Here is an 18,769-nt window from a genome sequence, read left to right as displayed (position 1 = left end):
TGGTAGACACAAAGTCTTTTAGACTCTTGTTGTCTAAGAAAAATCACAAAACTTAGGAAAAAAGTTGCTTTATTGAAAACAATATTGTGCTTAATGCTTTGTAATTTCAAATTCTGTTTCAACATTTTACGTTATCAGTTTAAGTATTACAAGATACTGAACTTTCTTTAAAAAAATACAGAAAATCATGGTAGCAAAATAGTAGCTTTACCCAAGAATAATGCACAGCAGGCTCAAGTATAGAAACAAGACATTTGAAAACGTATCTCTTCATGTACAGTGGTGCACTGTATATGGAACACAATTAAACAGGCTGACATCTGAGGGTTACTCATCACTTCAGCCAATCCACGGAGGACTTCCGAAAGAAAGGCAGTCAGTGTTTAGTGTTTCAAAACAGTAATGCAGCTACAACTAAACCACAACTGGTTGTTCACGAAGGGATCACGTATCCCAGCTCCAGAATAATGAAACACTCATCTCAACACTAGGTTAAACCACAATAGTAAACAGAGAATTGAAAGTATGTCTGGCTATGTTTCACTGCCCATCAGATGAGTTCTTTCTTCATTATTACCAGCAGGATTTTGCAGGCTGGAACTGGAACTGTTTGCACAAGGAAAAGAACAGGAGGGAAGAAACAGGTTTAATATTCTCCAGATACTTCTATGCAATATCAACATTACAGCAAAAAAGCCAGACATTACATTGAAATAGCTACATGGATCACTGGATTTGGTTCCCCACTATTGTGCAGAACCATGTACTATTGCTTTTATGGCTATCATTTCACAGAATGGTTTGGGTTGGAAGGCACGTTTAGAAGACATCTAGTCCAACCTCCCCTGCAATAATTGGGGACATCTTCAACTAGATCAGGTTGCTCAAAACCCCATTCAACCTGACCTTAAATGTTTCCAGGGACGGGGTATCTACCACCTCTCTGAGAAACTTGTTCCAGTGTTTCACCACTCTCATAAAAAATTTCTTCCTCATGTCTAGTATGAATCTAACCTCTCTTAGTTTTAAAACCATTACTCCTTGTCCTATCACAACAGGCCCTACTAAAAAGTCTGTCCCCATCTTTCTTATAGGACCTCTTCAAGTACTGAAAGGCTGCAATAAGGTCTTCCTGGAGCCTTCTATTCTCCGGGCTAAACAATCCCAACTCTCAGCCTCTCCTCATAGAAGAGGTGCTCCATCCCTCTGATCTAGCTCTCCTCTAGACTCGCTCCAACAGGTCCATGTCTTTCCTGTGCTGAGGGTCCCAGAGCTGGATGCAGCACTCCAGGTAGGATCTCACCAGAGCAGAGGGCCAGAATCACCTCCCCTGACCCTGCTGGCCGTGCTTCTTTTGATGCGGCCCAGGATATGTTTGGCCTTCTGGGCTGTCAGTGCACCTTGCTGGTTTCATGTCCAGCTTTTCATCCACTGGTACCCTCCAGGTTATTCTCGGCAGGGCTGCTCTCAATCCATTCATCCCTCAGCCTCTATTGATACTGGGGGTTTCCCTGACCCAGGTGCAGGACCTTGCACTTGGCCTTGTTGAACCTCAGGAGGTTCACACAGGCCCACTTCTTCAGCTTGTCGAGGCCCCTCTGAATGGTCCCTCAGGCACGTCAATTACCACCACTCAGCTTGGTGTCACCTGCAAATCTGATAAGGATACACTCGATCCTACTGTTGTTGGTGGTGAAGGTATTAAACAGTACCGGTCCCAATACTGACCCCTGAGGGACACCACTCATCAGTGATCTCCACCCAGAGACACTGAGCCATTGACCACTACTCTCTGGACGCAACCATCCAACCACTTCAAGATCACAGACACCCTCCTAGAGGAACCATCAGTGGAGTTTGCTCATCAATGCTACAGTCCTGTTGCTTGTGTAGAACAGGCATTGCCTGGTTTAGGTCTCTGTTCAGGTCAGTAGGGATTTAGGAAAGGATACAAAGTATTTAAGCAGTATTTTTAATGCTCATCTTGTCAATTATCAGATTGGTAGCGAGTAAAAAATGGAAGCACAGCTTTCAAAGGCTTGCTTCATATGGCTACAAGCAAAGTAAAGAATAAATATCTCAGCATACCTGCTTCTTGTTGCCTCAGTGATATAGAATATTCCAGTTGCAAGACCCTTTAAGGAAACAGTCAGTTACAATTGTAATAATAACCTTATGCAATAGCTCATAATTGCAATAGATATAAAAAGCAAAAAATGTGTAATTACTTACACTTAACAGTGCCCATCCTCCTTGGATGGCTGAGGCCCATTCAAAACCCAGCTTCTCATATAGAAATCCTCCCAAAGTAGGACCTGCAAATGCCCTGCCACAAATCAAAATGAGGTATTGGTATCCCAAACAAAAAGGATAACATTCTCAGAGAACTTTTTTATGGCATTTTGTGGCCTCCCACCATTGATTCTCTCTCCTTTGTCAACAAAAAGATTGTCTTCTACAGACCTAACTTTCCTATAATCCACAATAAGTATTAATGCTTTGTTTGCCATGGCCCCAACAAACCTGTTTAGTTACCTCCTCAGCTGGAAATAGGATCCACATCAGAAAGCTGAATGCACTCTCTTCTGTATCTGGAACACCTTAGAGGCCCCATTACGAACCATGTTCTAACAGGGCATCTACACCGATCAATTCTATCGTAAAAGAAATTTAAACTCCCATCCCTTCCCTCAAAATGTAAACCTTCCAAACTTCAAGACAAAAGACTGATGGATATAGACAGGTGGGGAGACACACTGTGACAGACGCAGTCACTGCAAGGCTGAGCTGTGTGTAACTGCCCTGCACCTTCATGCCTGTCTGAAGAATGCCATGAAAGGTTATGCAGCTGCTGTCACTTTATGAATGGTCTTAGACGATACAGCCTCTTGCTATAGAAAGGGACAAAACTCTGTAAAACTCGAGAGACTTCCTGGAAGCAAGTCACATCATAAAGCCAAGCTTGGTAACAGCATAAAGCTGCACTTTGGTAACTTTATACTACTTAGATCTGTACTGAACCCTATGCCAAATGAACAGGACAGCTAGAACTTCAGTTAGCTTGGAAAAAATGATGCAAATTTGTACCACTGAAACTCGCCTGCAGCCACAGAGGACTACAAGGACAAATAAAAAAAAAATCCTGAAAGTGGCTGTCAACAGGGGGACTGTCACTTCCCACTGGGTGACTGAGTGACAACTCTGAAGAGTCACTCAGCCAGTAGCACCTTCCACTCATTTCTGTGACGATCACTGGGTAAAACACACAGATGCACAAACACAGACTTTAAATAACGGCTGAAAGAGAAGAGGAGATTCTACCTTATGCTATTCCAGACACAAGGAGGAAATGTGGAAAATGAAAAAGGAAGAACAAAATTAGTCGGGAGCAGATACCTTCTCACCCATCCCATGTGGATGGACTTAGCTTAGTAAAAAATTAATAGTCCACCTCTCCCTGTATTAAGCATTAAATACTTCAGTGACAACAAAAATGACCACACAGAAGTGCAAGCTAACATCCACTTAATCACTGAAGTGTTTTGATATGCAGGGCAAAACATTTCAGGGAAGATAAGTTCAGAGTCCATTTCCTTTGTTGGGTAAAAAGCTTTGTTTTAATATGTCCGCCAGGCATCTGTTGAGCAAGAACCTTTTGAATCAAGGTCAACACAATGACTGCAGTGCAAGACTTCTGGTTGTAACGCATCAGACTTTCATGTGACAGTAGCATAAAACAACCAAATGCTTACAAAAAGGTGACTGTGTACCTACCCAAGGGACCACATGGCATTGAAAAGCCCAGACACCAGTCCCAGCACACTCAGACCTTCTTCAAATCCATTCTCACTGCAGAAAGACAGACCAGTTAGAGTAGTACATTATTGTGTCTCAGTCTATAGCCTTCCCTTATATAGTTTTTTCCCTCCTTTTAATTTACACACAACATAAATAGTTAACAAGCAAAAGTTTACAGTGGAATCATATCTGTTTACCCAGTACTTTCTTCTTTGCTGCCTCTCTGGAGGACTGCAGTGCCACTACTCATCTCTGATGTCTTTCAAGTAAGATTCCTAACATCACACCATCACTTAATCCCCATGTTTCATATGGCAAGTGTAAAACAGTGACGGGTCACTTTTAAGACAGAAAGACCTTGTTCCAAAAGGAACATATTAACTAGAGTAAACCAAGACCCTTCTAGGTCGTTACTGCCAAGCCACATCACAGGCTGTGCACTCTAAGCAAGTGTGACTCCTGTAGGTGCAGCTACTAAAGACAATGCAGTGACAATGCAGTCTGAAAATCCAGTGAAAACTGTTATTAATCATCCTCAGAAGCTGAAATAAATCCTATGTATATGAAACCACGCGCAGGTCACCCCATGCTATGAGACCCAAAGTCTGATGGACTTCAGCGTGTTCACAGTACTGAGGTACACATTTAGAAAATTACATTTGGAGTATAATGACCGGGGTTCTCAGTCAAAAAACAACTAAGACAAAAGAGTAGTGGAAGCATTTAAATGTTACTGCTTTTGCCTCAAAAAGGGCGGTAATAGCCATGCCAAAATTCTACTTTATATCCACCCCTGAAAATTAGTTGCAGTTTCCTACTGTCGGTAACATGAAAGACCTGTTGGACCCAGTTACTTACTATGCACAGTGCAGTATCTCTGGAAACACTGGAATAGCGCTCATGCCAAGGGAAAAGCCAATCAAAACCAGCACTAGCACAAACATCCACAGCTGACTGAAAAAAAAAAAAGAGGCATTTAAAAGAAGTTAGCTGCTGAAGACTCTTTTCAAGTAAGGACCCCATCTGACTGAAGGCTGTTGTATCAGCTCTCTGTGACTGACCAGAAAACTAGGTTCCTTAAAGCCAAAAAGAATTCTAATTTGACTGAAAGCTATGACTTGAAAAATACAATTCTATGCTTAAAAAAAGACTTTGTAAAATAATTTGAAAATCGTGTGCTCAAATTATTTCCTTATCACATGCAGTTAATTTTAAGAGGAACACAGAGAGAAGCGGTAGACAGATGAGCTTAACTCGGCAATACCTATGTCCAAGCTCCAGGCTTGGTTTGTTGCACAAGTGAAGGATTTTGCACCTAAAATTGTGTAGCCTAATACACTATAATGAAACAGACTTAGTTAAAGAAAATAATGATGAAGATTTTACTGATTTCTTTTTCTCACCAGCTCTAACATATTACCTCACCAGTTTCACATGTATGATCTTCTTTAAAAATTAGAAGTCTAGAAGGAAGTTGACTAATTCTGCACATTGTTAAAGATGATGATAGGCTTGCTAGAGTACATAACCTAAGATAAAAGGACTGTATAGCTGTTTTGAAAACATACTAGAATGGTTTGCTCTGAATTAACTTGAGAGATATGGTAATGCAGTGTTCAGGTGCAACAGGCGTTGTCTTTACTTAGCTAGCTGAAAACAAAGCATGAATAATCATAATGCATAATTCATGCATAATCTGGCATTTTCCTCAGTAAGCTATATACAAAGAGAGGAAAAATCAATACTGCTGCACAGCCATGCAAATAAAACCCAGAGTTAAGAAATACTGATGAAATAGAGAAAATTGAAAAATAAGGCCAAAAAAAGAACTTTGTTTTGCTGCACTAGAAATGCTACAGAATTGAGAAGAAACAAAAATAAAAAGCAGCACTCTTCCCACCACTCACATTAATGTGAGCAAACACAGTAACAGTAAAAAGCAAAGGAAAAGGGTCTGTTTTACAAAGCTGTAAAATTTCCATTTTCAGATGCTTCCACTGCTTTACATTTGTATTCACATGTTAGAAGTTAAAAAATTCTGTTTCATGGTCAGAGGTGCTAATTATAGATCTGTGAATATACATGATATGGTCATGACAGCTATCACAAAAAAATCACATAAGGGGACAGGCTGAAGAAGCGGCAGTTCTGTACCTTTCAATGTGCAGTATAGGAGCAGGTCCTAACATGAAAAAGCACAGTGCTGTCATCAAACCTCCAGATACCAGCAGCCACTTCCTGAGGTACTGTGAATGAAAAGGAAGAGGTATGCATTTTAAAGACATGAATTTGTAATGTAACTATTTTGCCTTTCCTAATACCACTCTTCTAAATCTTCATCTCCTGAAAAGTACAACTCCCGTAGAGACCATCATTACTCACAAACTGGGAATTCACAATTTCTCTGCCAGTTCTGAACACCATCAAGAAATACTGAATTCATGTTTCCTTACCACCAGTGCAATCACTGGCAGCAGCTGCTTAATACAGTGATTTCTTTAGGATACTGAGTAATGGTGCTTCCCTATTAACAACGTATTTTAGGTCTTACTCTTCCTTAGTATAAGAAATACCATCTAGCATTGCATATAATTCTCATGTACAAAGGCCACTGTTAGTTTGTGTCAGGAAAAAACTGTCAGAAAAATGGCACTGTCCTTGACACACAGCATTCAAAGTGTAGGTTTCCTTGATCAATTAATTAGTGGTGGCTGTCAACCAGGCCATTTGAAGTGTATTACTGTTAAAGTCTCTCTGAGGTGCATTTAAGAGCTAAAGAACCACAGTGTGCTGTTCTAATTTGGATGTTACATTTTTAAAGAAACAAAGTCAATACATCTAACTAGAACATCTTTACTCCTCTTCTCAAAAGCTGATAATGTTAGATGTGGTCAATAGCACGTGTAACTGGGATGCATTTTCCCACTCTGTATTCCATATTGGCTGGAAATAGCTTGGGCTTAGTCCACTGGAAAAGCTCAACACATTTCAACTACATGACACTTGTCCAATATCCTTTACTATTTTGGACATTCTTGTATTACCTGGACCTTGCAAAAAGAGACTTTCAAGTTGACAGTGTTCGGTGTATGTGCAAGGACCTGAACGACAGATCTCCTTACAGTACCAGGCCTATATCCACCACTTCAATATGGGAAATCATTCAGTTTTAACCAAATGCACAGACTGCTTTACTAACTAAGTAACTAACTTTAACTAACAGTAGGGTAGTACTCACTGGCAGTTTGTCACTTAGGAGTCCAAGGAGGGGAGAAGACAGGGAGTACGAGAGTGCTAAACCAAGGAATACCAAGCCCACATAACCAGCTGGGAGTTTGAACTACGGAAAGACAGACAACAAAAACCAAAACATCAAACCACATATGCTATGTCTGTTAAAGGACAATCCAAGAATCATATTTTAGGTCAAAATACTGAAATACATGATTTTAAGTATTTTACTTATACCATACAGAGGCTATTTAAGTATTCATCAGCAGAACTCCAGTTTACTTCCACTTCTAAGCATGGAGTGAAAACTCTGGGCACACCTGTGCTCAGATAAAGCCTAAATAATCTCAGGAGGAAACACTATGGGATGTCCCTACACCAGCACACTGGATTCTACCATTAGTATCTGGCACATTTGAAACAGATACTTCAGACACTGAAATTTGGATGGATTTAGTCTTTACCTCTCCAATCTTCAATTTTATTTCCATTTAAAAAAGCATAAATACTGTAGTCATCCACTGCTAATCAGTGCATCTTAAAAGTAAGTAGTGCCACAAAACACAATGCTAGCTTTTCAACAAAAGGAGGATTTTTATGAGAATGAATAAGAGGCTTTTTGCAGATAACCTGAGGTCTACATTTTCCTAAGGCAGAGTCAAATTTCTGTATTGAAACAAAACGTGTAATGAACCAAAAGCATACCAGTTTCTCAAATGAGTGCCTTAACTATCAGGCAGAAGGTATTCCAAGATGTTCCATGTGGCACGGACTACATAAATATTCACTATTTCCTTGCCATATGCCATACACTGCCTAGGAGGCTACAGCCCTTCAACAGCAAGTATCTGTTAGCACAGAGCAGAGGGAAAGCAGAAGAGCCACCTAAGTGCACAATATTCTACAGTGGGATAATTACAGATCCCTCCTGGGTGACGGAAGGTGTGCGTTCACACCTCCAATGATGGTAGACATCAGCACTAAGCCTCCTTCACCCTGGATGAGTGCTTTAAGTACTGGACTAAACAGACAAAAAGTAGGAGCACAACCACCTGTGAAATGCTATTCCCTGGAAAAACAATTAATAAACAAACAACTCAAAAAGCATTGCTTAATTACACACAGTAATAGAATCTTAATCTGTTTACTTCAAAATCATTACCTTAAACACCATGGGGAAAATAAAATTAGGTAGGAAACAAATCAATAAATATTAAAATATGTAAAAAATAAATAAATGAAATGGCATTTGCCTTTTTAATGAGTGAAGAAGTCAGTTAAATTAAAACTACTAAATTTAAACTACATTTTGGCATTGTTGTAGGAGAACGCGGAGCTGTGACATCACGTCCACGAAAACAATGTCCGTATCAAGAGATACAATGCTGTCAGTGACTGTTGCAGTTTTACAGAATTTGCTTTCAGAAAGGAGGAAAGAGTCCCTTGTTCACAAAACCAGCTGCCATGCCCTGTGTGGAGAAGGTACTCTGCAGCTGAAAGCCAATTAAGTGGAAAAAGTGCATTTTTAAAGGCCTTACATTTCCTCAAAGTTACTAAGACCCAGTGACAACAGATGGTGTCTATGGAAACTGTAGTTTGTCAGTACTGTGAAAAAAAATGTCATTTGGAAACCAGTTAATGAAAGCGGTGTGATTGGATAAGGCTTAATTTTGTTTAGGATATTTAAACCACATTTATAACCAGTTATTTACTATTTAGCAAGTAAAGACTTCCCTGCTTGTTAACAGGACTTACCTTTTTTAGGATAAATAGAGACATCGTGGGATCCAAAAAGCCCAAGCATGCACTTAGAGAAAATATAATAAGACAGAGCAGTAAGACTTTCGGCAGAAGAATGAGTTTCCAGAAGGAGTCCTTGCTAGGGACTGAGTCTGTTTTAAGAGAAGGGGGGCAGGGGGGAAGTGCATTATTTTCAGCAGCATAAGCTCATGATTGAAATTCTGCTTTAGAAATCACTATTATCTGCTTTTTCTAGTCCAATTACTCTTGTTATTGAACAAATGAAAGTCAATAGTAGACTACTATGCACTATATTATTTTTGTTAAAAAACCCAAATTTGATAGGTGAATAAAAGAAGAAAAGTACACAATTTAGATTACAACATTGCAAATCCCCAACCTGAAAGAAACAAAAGCATGTACTATTCCAATTATGTGAAAAAACAGTTATTTCTCCACTAGCCTTTATACAATGAAAATCTCATGGATCTGTCTCAACTTAAAACATGCACATACGCATGAACTGCTCATATCCAGAGAAGCATGTTTTGGAAGTAAAATAAAAAGATCACTATTTATCAGTTGACATCTGTCTGAATTTTTAAGCAACTAGTCATTCAGGTTTCCTACACATTCAATTTGTACTCCAGACAGGAAGCTTCTTTCAGGTGTCATGGTTAGGTGTCATTTCTAAGTCAGGCTCCCCTCCTGATGCTGTTGGTACCTTAATAGTAGAATGTGGTCTCAAAGTATACATAGAACTAAAAGTTCATTCATTAGCATCCACCAGCTCAGAGCTAATATTTATTCAATGTAGTCTCAAAATCGGCTTGGAACATCATGACTCCAGACAATTTCAAAGTTTGGGGAGGTGGAGGGGAAGCCAGCAGTAGCAGCACATGGTTAACCACTGGAAGTTTCTTCTAAAAGCTATTATATATGATGTTACTCTCCAAGGGTTTCATATTTAAGAGGAAAAAAGGTTTTTGAAAATAAGTTACTAGTTTTTTTTTCTAGAAAAGACTAACAGAACTGTAACCTTGCAAATATGATCTTGTGTGAAGATTTATCTTTAAGCTAGCTTTCCCTCCAAGCAGGTCCATCTAAAATTTTATCAAATTTATTTGACCGCCAGTACTTCAGTTAAACCCCTCATTTATTAACTTTAATGCTGTTTCCTCTTAATCAGAACCTGCATTATTCAGTACAAAAAACCCCAACCACCTTTTGTTCTCTCTGTAATTCTGTTTTATCCTTCAGATATGTCAAGTTCTCTTGTTTTAGGCAAAACCTATCTCCAGCTTTTTTTCAACTAGCTGCAATGACAAACTGATACTAAGCAGACACAACTGATCCCTTTATAAGCCCTGAAGCTAACGAGACAAAAGAAAACAAAAATATATCTCAGTTCAATTCCACACAGAGTTCTTAGTATTTGCAGAGATGGGCATGAGGTGTTGGATTCATTCCAGGCCATCTGCACACATTAATTTAGAGTAACATTAAAACATGGGACTGATCAAGATCACAACTTAATTCAGCTGGAGCTTTGCCCTCCAAGTTGGACCAGACTCCAGAAGCTGGTATTTTTTTAAAGGACAGTTAAATATATGCGAAATTAAGGTGACTTAAGGAGACAGGAGGAAGGATGCTTACCGTATTTTGATAATATGCACATATTCACAGGCACCAAGACCAACACTACGCATCCCAGTGTAATGAAAGGAACCTCATAACCAAACGATTGATACAAAAAGCCACCTAAAGGCGGACCCAGCACCAGTCCAAGTCCTGTAAAAATTTCAAGACTGCCCTAAAGGATTAAAAAGAAAATGAAAAGATAAAGAGCTGGGAAACTCCAACATAACAATAAAAAGCAAGCCATTTTCTGAGGTGCAGCACAGCATAGGCTAGTGAAAAGAAAAAAGGCACTGTATCACTACAGGGGATAACTGCTGGTAGTGACCTTCACAAAGTGGGATAGCAAAAGGAATTTCAGTTGCCTGCATGAACAACCATCACTTCTTTTGCTTCGCTTCAGGCAACCACCTGTACTGCAGTGTTAGCCGCTCTGCTGTCACCTAACAGATCTCAGTTCTAAGGCAAGACATGCTAGGGAAGTATTTGTTGGACAACTCAAGCTGAAGTGATCATCTCTGCCACCTGCTGTTACACTTTAGCCTGAGGGGGAGGACCCAAACAAGCCTGCCTGGGTGGGTCATCATCGCATGCGAAGAGCTGCATGTGCCAAGTTAAAGCTTTCTCTCCATAACTGACAAATGGTAGGGAATGACAGAGAAATTGCAAAGAGAATAACTCAGATTACTTTGGCTATAATTTAATAATTATATCAATTTAATAAATTAAAACACTTAAATCTTGTGTTACAACACTATAATCACCACTGTTAACATCTGCCCCAACACTTGATTAATCAACACTCAAACCACCACTAACAGCTGATGGTAATAATTGCTTACAATTAACATTTTGCTAACTTCTGGGATGCAGATATAGTATAGGGATTCATTCCCGTCTTTAGTTTTCCTGATACAAGTCACAGTGGCCGAGTGGCCCAAAAGCAGGCACAGTCAGCAATAGCCAAGTTCTTCACTCTAGGTCAGCCCAGGGTCACAGCCCTTCCTTTCCTAGCAAAGGAAATAACTAGTAGTAACATATGACTAGCAAGTCTTCAAAATTTCTGGATAGATTTGAGACATTTTGGTAAACTTCAGCACATGGAACGCCCATGAGTTAACCGCATCCAAATAATGCTTTTACTTGTGTTGCTCATCAAACATACATTAAAAATATTTATGATTGCTGAGACTTCAATTCAAATCAGGCTGTACATCATTTAGCCCTTCTAAGTTAATGAACTATTGGGGGGCAGGGGGAGGCTGCGTCATTGCATTATTACAGATCAAGAAGAACAAGGCAAACCTGATACTGTAAGAAAAGTAATATCGCTTGTCTGAAATTCTGAAGTCCATACCTCCTCCAACAGCGGGATGGATCATGTTGACAAATGTTGAATTCCCCTCTCCAACAAGGCTGATTATGTCTACATTTAATAACTTCCCCATACATTCTCTAGGGTACCCAATGGGTAAAAGGTGGGCCAAAAACTGGTACCAAAAGGGTAAGGAGAGGGAAAGTGCTTTTCAGTATCTAGCACTATTAAGATGGGCAATGGAAAGCAAGGCTAAAAACACCTCTTCCATTCCTTCAGGTCATATGATTTTACCCTAAGATGCACCTTGCTTCCACTAATCAGCTCTGTCTTCTGCCTCCTGCCTCTGCAGCCACCATGAGCAGAGCTCACAGTAACAAGAACTCTCCATCATGTCTATTTAAGGACAGTAAGTCTACATGAATGAATTTGAAGAGGTTTTACTCTCATGCAGAACAAGATTTTAGTATAAAATATAGCAAACAGATCAACATTTAAAAGAGATCTGTCTTCTGACAGACCCTTTCTAGATTTTAAACATAGGTAGCTGCCAAACCATAGCTGTGTAGCATTTCTGATGGTGGTCTTGAGGTGATCTTCATTATCACATACCATTTTCAGCTATGCATCGTGTTTATTGTGCTGCCACCACAGAATTTCATTTATTTTAAAGTCTGATTATAAGACAGATAACTAAGTCCCTTTAAGTCAGAATTACTTGACGGACTGATTTAAATTACATCTTTAAATTTACAAACAGGAAACTTTAACTTTATTGACTGAATAAATCCAAAACACCCTTACAATATGTAACCTGCTTTCCAAAGAAACTGCCAGCTCCTCACTGTTCATACAATTTACTAGTTTTTGCTAGTTATGAGGTCATATTCTTATAGGCATTTATTTATACAGTAACTATACAGCTTAACAACAATATTAATAAAAGCATCGACCTTTCCGCTTTTATTAAATGTTCTGAAGGGCGTTCTAACATTTGTTCACTCATTAAAATTTAAACCAGTTATTTCTGTCAGTCTGTATTTGACTTGAAACTATAATTTATTGAAAAAGAGAAACAGAAAGCAGCATTTTATTAAATACAAAACTTTTTTCCCTGGCACCACAAAAACTGACTAAATAAGGATATCTCCGGTTGAAATTAATCATTGATGACCAGGAACAGTGCCCTCCAGATTTCCAGAAGTTCTAGCTCTCCACTATGTCTCCTCTATGTATTTCTCATAGAGAAATGCATCACTTTTATCAATAGATTAAAAAAATGAAATCAAAATTGTTTCCAGTTTTGCATCTTTCAGTCATTTAAATCAATACTATTTGAATGAATTAATCAAATTTCTTGAATATATCCACATCGATTCTTAAAATCCATGTAGAAGTAGTCACTAAAAGCTGTATTACTGTTTTGATAGTCTGATTTCAATTGAAGAGGTGACTACTGCCGTCAATGGTCAGCTGTCTTCAAAACATAAGCAACTAATACACACTGCTTGCTTTATAGTTCTAAATTTGTTATAGGATTGTGATTCTAGACTACAAACATTACATCACAATTTCAAATACGCCTGCGCAAGACAGCAGGTTTTCTCCTCCCAGTTTTAGGCTGCCTACTGGCAATTTATCATTTTGTGGGTATTCAGCTTTAACACAGGTTTTTGCACTTACCAGGACAGTAGCTATATTATTGGGAAATGCTTTTGCAAGGATTGAAAATGATGCTGTCATTGCTGCTGCAAAACCTACTGCATCCATAGCTCTTACTAAAAAGCACAAACCAATGAATATAGGTCCACTTGGCACCTTGTCCAGCATTCTGAAAAAAAAGAATCATGCTCAGTAAATGGAGATCTCTCAAGATGCAACAAGTCATCTATTAAAGGCCCTGGAGCATCACTTCTTACTCATTAAAGGACACAGTTACAAGACACTCAATGCTTTCTATTGCCACATCTTTTTTAATCTTACCAGTGAAGTCACTCAAACTTTACCAAAATATTTCTGGCAGCTTTCTCCTTTTCCCCTTTCTTTGGTGGTGAAAAAAGTATGAAAAACCTAACCTGTAAAAAACTCCATTGCCATCTTCTGTGCTATTTCATAGCTTTCCCAAGCAACTGTGCAAGGAGACAGATGCAATGAGTTACAACTACCTATTAAGAGCTTCCTTCACTGTTAATAAAACTTGTATTTTACTAAGATTAGTGTCTTGGCCTCTCTGCCTGCCAGGCAAAGCTTCTCATTTGCACTCAATATTTTTAAGAAAAGAATAATTAAAACATCATGCATAAATAGTTCCCTTATTGCTGCACTTAAGACAGACTTCTTGCTGTTCATAGTAGTTACTTAAATACATAGAACCTTCCTCCTTTGCTCTCAAAGTAATAAACAGGCTTTGAAACCTTCTGAAAGACAGAAGTGTTCATTCTGCTTTACAAAGGATAGATAAAAAAGATGCAAAAAGTTAGGTGACCTAACCAACGCCCAGAAGATGCCCAAGAGTTTCCAGTTTTGTTTTATGTCCACCTTTGCACATGAATGAAAATGATAAGACGACATACGCAACAAACCCAACAAAAACTACTCACCCAAACAGAATGGTCACACATCCTGAAACAAACATCCCTGCCACAAACATGAATTTTGCTCCAATATGTGTAAGCTGTAAATTAAACACCATTTTTACATGTCATTATTTCAAGTCTAGATCAAAAATCTCTCAAAGTAAGTTACTGTTAAGAAATCAAAACGTTATGGGCAGTTCATAGCATATGTAACTAAAAGATCTGGAGACACTGCTCCTGACAGTGTGCCTTCATGCAATACTGAACCTAAAAATATTCTGAACGGTTAAGTGACTTAACCCAGTTCAGTAAGACAATGGTGCAGTTAACTATTTCACAGCAGTGCGCTGCAGCTTCTGCAGAGCAGCAGGTTACAGCAGCATTCCTCATTATAAACAAACAGAAAAGAATACATTCCACCTCCAGCACTGTCAGTGATGCCAAGTCAGCAATACCTGTCACATATATGGCTAAGGAGAGTCATTGGAATCTGATTTTAAAGCAAATTTATCACAACCTTTAATAGCACAAAGGTTTAGCATAGGAAGGACAGTAGCTTCAGGCTTCCCCATTCCTTACCAGGGAAAGGACCCCCCCCTTCCTTCATTTCAGACTCCACCACCAGGGTGAAAGACAAGAGGCATTGCCATAAAGCTAACTCAATCCCATAACAAAGTACATCTGAGCTTCCAGTTCCATGCTGTAACTTCCCCTAAGGACAGCGGGTATTTCAGATTCTTTTCTTGTTCAGGCCTGGACAAAGTCCCTGCATTTCAGCCATTATTACTAAAGACCATATTTTGGCAAGTTCCACTGAAATCCTCAGGATTTCTGATTGCTGGACTGTCCACCTCTATTGGTGATCACTTCACCTGTCTGCAGTGAGGACGGAGTGCACACCCTCTGCCCTCCAAAGTACTTGGTGAGGGTTGCAACATAGGTAAATGCCCATACAGGCACTGAGATAGAACTTACTGATGGCACTGGTGTGACACCTTTAAGAGCCACCTCAGCACCAAAGAAAATCATTCACCATGGAGTCAGCAAAGAGACTGCCCAGCCAAAGAAAGAGCAGACCGTGACACTGAAGCAGCCCCAACTCAGAGTATGATCCTGAGCAGCTGTAGCCAAAAATGCACAGACAGCTGTGCTCCAGCATATAAACAAACTGCTATATAATGTATTTGCAATTCCTCCAGCATAAGAAAAATCCTGGACCTGTGGGAAAACTGAAGTCGCAAGAACTGGAGACATTTATGTCATATTGCTGTATAATGAAATATAAGGGGAAACCAAATTAAGCAGCAGAGAGTCATAACAGGAGGAAATGTTAAGGAAAAAAGACAACATACCAGAAACGTAGGAGTGCAGCTAACTGGAAAAAAACCAAAACCAAACCAAAACACATTAAGAACATTGCCAAAGACAAACAGAATATGTAAGTGCAATAAATAAAATGGGGGGTGGGGGAAAGGAGGTAATAGGTGAAGTGATCAGCAGATTACTCTCAAGCAAACAGAACAATTAACCAGAGAAACAAAACATCTGCATGTCCGCCACCCTATGTTACCCTCAAGAACTGTAGAAGAGTAATTTTTAAGTCGTACTGACAAGACTTAGATCAGTTTCAGACTGGCTGGCCAGGCTGCAGTTACTGTAGACACAAGCCTGCAGGACCGCTACTGAAGAGACATCTCTTTTCTCAGCCTTAGAGAACTATTTTCACGTACCAACCTGCATCATCACAGAAATAAGTTACAGCTTCTATTCAACTTACATAATTTCCCAAGATTAAAGAAGTCCAGAAATTGACCAAAGCAAAACATCCAAAAATCAGGCCAACAATGGTGTTACTGGCACCTTTTTTTTCTGCCTGTAAAAAAGATCACAGCTATGTAAAGACAGAGGCAAATCTGTGAGATGAGTAACACTCCTGTCTTGTACATTTGAATTTTTTTAATTCTCTGTTAGTGCAGTTAGAAAGCAATTTCCTTTCTCAAAGGTATTAGGGGCTCATAAGGTAACAACACAGCAATTTAAAGACATGTTGCACTTCTATTTAAGCTATATGTAATCAAGGGAAAAGCAACATTCATTCCTCAATGAATGGAAACACTGTGCTGTTTGCTGAACTACTGAACAGGCAACCAGACTTTATACAGGTGGCTTCAGCTGGTGTGCAATGGAGCTAACTACAAAGCTTTGATCCCTGCCATGTGAGAGGGCAGTGAACAGAGGTATCCGTTATCTTCACTGTATCACGCCTCCCTCTAACAAGCACCAGGCAAATTTTCGACTTAAGCAACTGGCAAAGTACACTTACTAGGTACAAGCAGTATATAGAAATATTCAGAGTAAAAATAATTTTAACATTTCTTTGTTAATACTTGGGAACAACTTGGTCATGAGAGAAATGGACTTCTGCTGCAAAGATGGCATGACCATTTTTTTCACCCTATGTTTAAACATTGTATTCACTCAACATAAGCAGAGATTATTTTTTTTCCCCTCCAGTTGCTAGGTCAGGAAGTTTAAGGCAGTGAACGATGGCCCAGTATGAATTAACAGAGAGGTAGCCACAAATAAAAAGTCCTTGAGTGGCTACAGCACTGAAATGCAAGTCAGGACATGGACAGAGTTTTAATCTCAGCTCTACTACCAAACTGCTATGCAACACTGGGCAAAAAACTTTCACTTCTCCAAGCATCCATTTCAATTTCTATCTTTTATCATTAGTTTGCTGTCTCCTCCACAGCCACAGGGAAGATGAAATTAGTCCATGGGCAGAAGCCAGGTCACCTTTATATACACTCTAATCTATTTTAGCCAGCATCAGGCTACCACTACGAATTCCGACAAATGAAACATCTAACTCAGAGCTTACAGCCAGCCATAAAGGTCCCATGGTGTTCAAGATCTTTTTAAAAGTTTCAACATGCAAAATACACTAAAGAATAGCTGGCTAAATTGTTTGTTTACCTCTGCAGGGAAAAAGGGTCCAAGGATTGAATAGCATATCATTGAGCTGAAGTTTATAGAAGCAGTTGCAACCATTGTAAACAGCTGTTCCCTGGTAAACCTTCTTGATTCCTCGGCAAGTGCTTCTGGCACGTCACCTTCTTCAAATACAAAAGAAAAAGGGGAAAAAAATATACGCTGATAGAGGGAAACACAGTTTGCAGATCGGGTTTGAAAACTACGATCCGCACACAGAAGTTGTACCTCCCGGCTCCGGGGAATTCAGCACCGCCGTGCCACTCGCTTTCCCCACGCAGGAGCGCAGGCTCCGCCGTACCGGCAGCACCCCCCTCCCCGGGCGGCGCAGCCCGCAGCCGCCCCTCGGCCCCCCCGCAGGCACGGGCTGTGGCGGGGCTGCCCCGGCCCCGCGCCCGCCGGCGGTGCGAGCCGCAGCTCTCGGGGCCGCCGCGCCGGGCACGGCGGGGCTCAGCCCGCGCAGGACCGAGCCCGACGCCCGCACGCCGCTCCCTGCCCCAGTGCGGGCTCCCGGCGCTGCGGAGCGGCCCGGCCCGGGCAGGCAGAGCCTGCGGCGCCGCAGCCGCCCCCCGGCCCCGGCCGTGCCGCCGGCGGAGAAACGCGGGGCGCCCCTCGCTTCCCACCTGGGGGCTGCGCGCTCCCCGCGCCGTCCGCCGCCCGGCTGCCCATGGGGAAGGCGCGGAGCGGTGCGGTGCGGTGCCTCCCCGGCGCCGCGTCTGGCAGCGGCCGCGGGCTCGCAGCGCCCTGGGGCCAACGCCAGCCCCGGCGCCCCGGCCGCCGCCACAGAGCATGCTCGGGCCGCGGGCGCGGCCTGCTGCGCCCCACGCCCCGCCGGGAGCCGGGGGGCAGCCGTCGCGGGGTGCCCGGGCCGGGGGCGCTGCGAGGCGCTCGGCGGGTGCCGGTCCGGGCGGGGACAAACCCTGGGCGCCAGCGGGCGCCGGACAGCCTGGTGGCACCCTGCGGGCTCCCCGGTCTGGCTCGGGGCAGTCGTGAGGGCTTCCCTGGGACTGGCAGACCAAGCAAAACCGCTGATCACCTACACAGCCCCTAGCGAGTTGCAGGATCCATTAAAATTAACAGAAGAGCTGAACGACAACGTTACCACAAGAATTAACAGCTACAAACTGGCCAGGAGTGATTTCATCCTGGAGATGAGCAAGTGGTGATGGAGTCTGATAGAAAGCTTAGAAATAACTAGATTAATTGGATATGGAAAACTGAGAGTAATTAAAACTCTCATTGTGTGTACAAAGAGGAGCTTCACAGGATGACTTTGCAAATTAGGCCCTTAGTACTGATAAGGTGGACCTGGGATGCTCTGTGTGCTGATAAGAAGACACTGGTATGCGAACATCTGTGCCTTGAGATTGGAAAACTGGATCTGTCCTGGCTTTTGGTTTGGAAGAAACTCCAGACATGACTGAGTCTGTGGAAAGAGTGAAGGCGAAAAGTTCAGACTGAGGGAGACTACTAAGCC

The 18,769-nt window shown here is 41.2% G+C and overlaps 1 protein-coding gene across 1 annotated transcript; it reads right to left on the bottom strand.

The window, feature by feature from the left end:
- Positions 1-52: 52 nt before the first annotated feature.
- SLC18B1 (solute carrier family 18 member B1) lies at positions 53-18,090 on the bottom strand. Its single transcript, XM_080390360.1, has 14 exons — positions 17,916-18,090; positions 17,278-17,417; positions 16,076-16,171; positions 14,323-14,396; positions 13,406-13,553; positions 10,426-10,582; positions 8,785-8,921; positions 7,037-7,138; positions 5,953-6,044; positions 4,657-4,752; positions 3,775-3,849; positions 2,233-2,326; positions 2,089-2,135; positions 53-606 (listed from the first exon to the last, which is right to left on the bottom strand). Exons 1-14 carry the CDS (start codon positions 17,959-17,961, stop codon positions 534-536), a joined length of 1,377 nt encoding a protein of 458 aa, XP_080246486.1. The 5' UTR covers positions 17,962-18,090; the 3' UTR covers positions 53-533.
- Between the last annotated feature and the right edge of the window lie 679 nt (positions 18,091-18,769).

The sequence above is a fragment of the Falco punctatus genome, assembly GCF_963210335.1.
Source record: "Falco punctatus genome assembly, chromosome: 5".
Taxonomy (NCBI): Eukaryota; Metazoa; Chordata; class Aves; order Falconiformes; family Falconidae; genus Falco; species Falco punctatus.
This window is presented reverse-complemented; position numbering and strand designations above follow the sequence as displayed.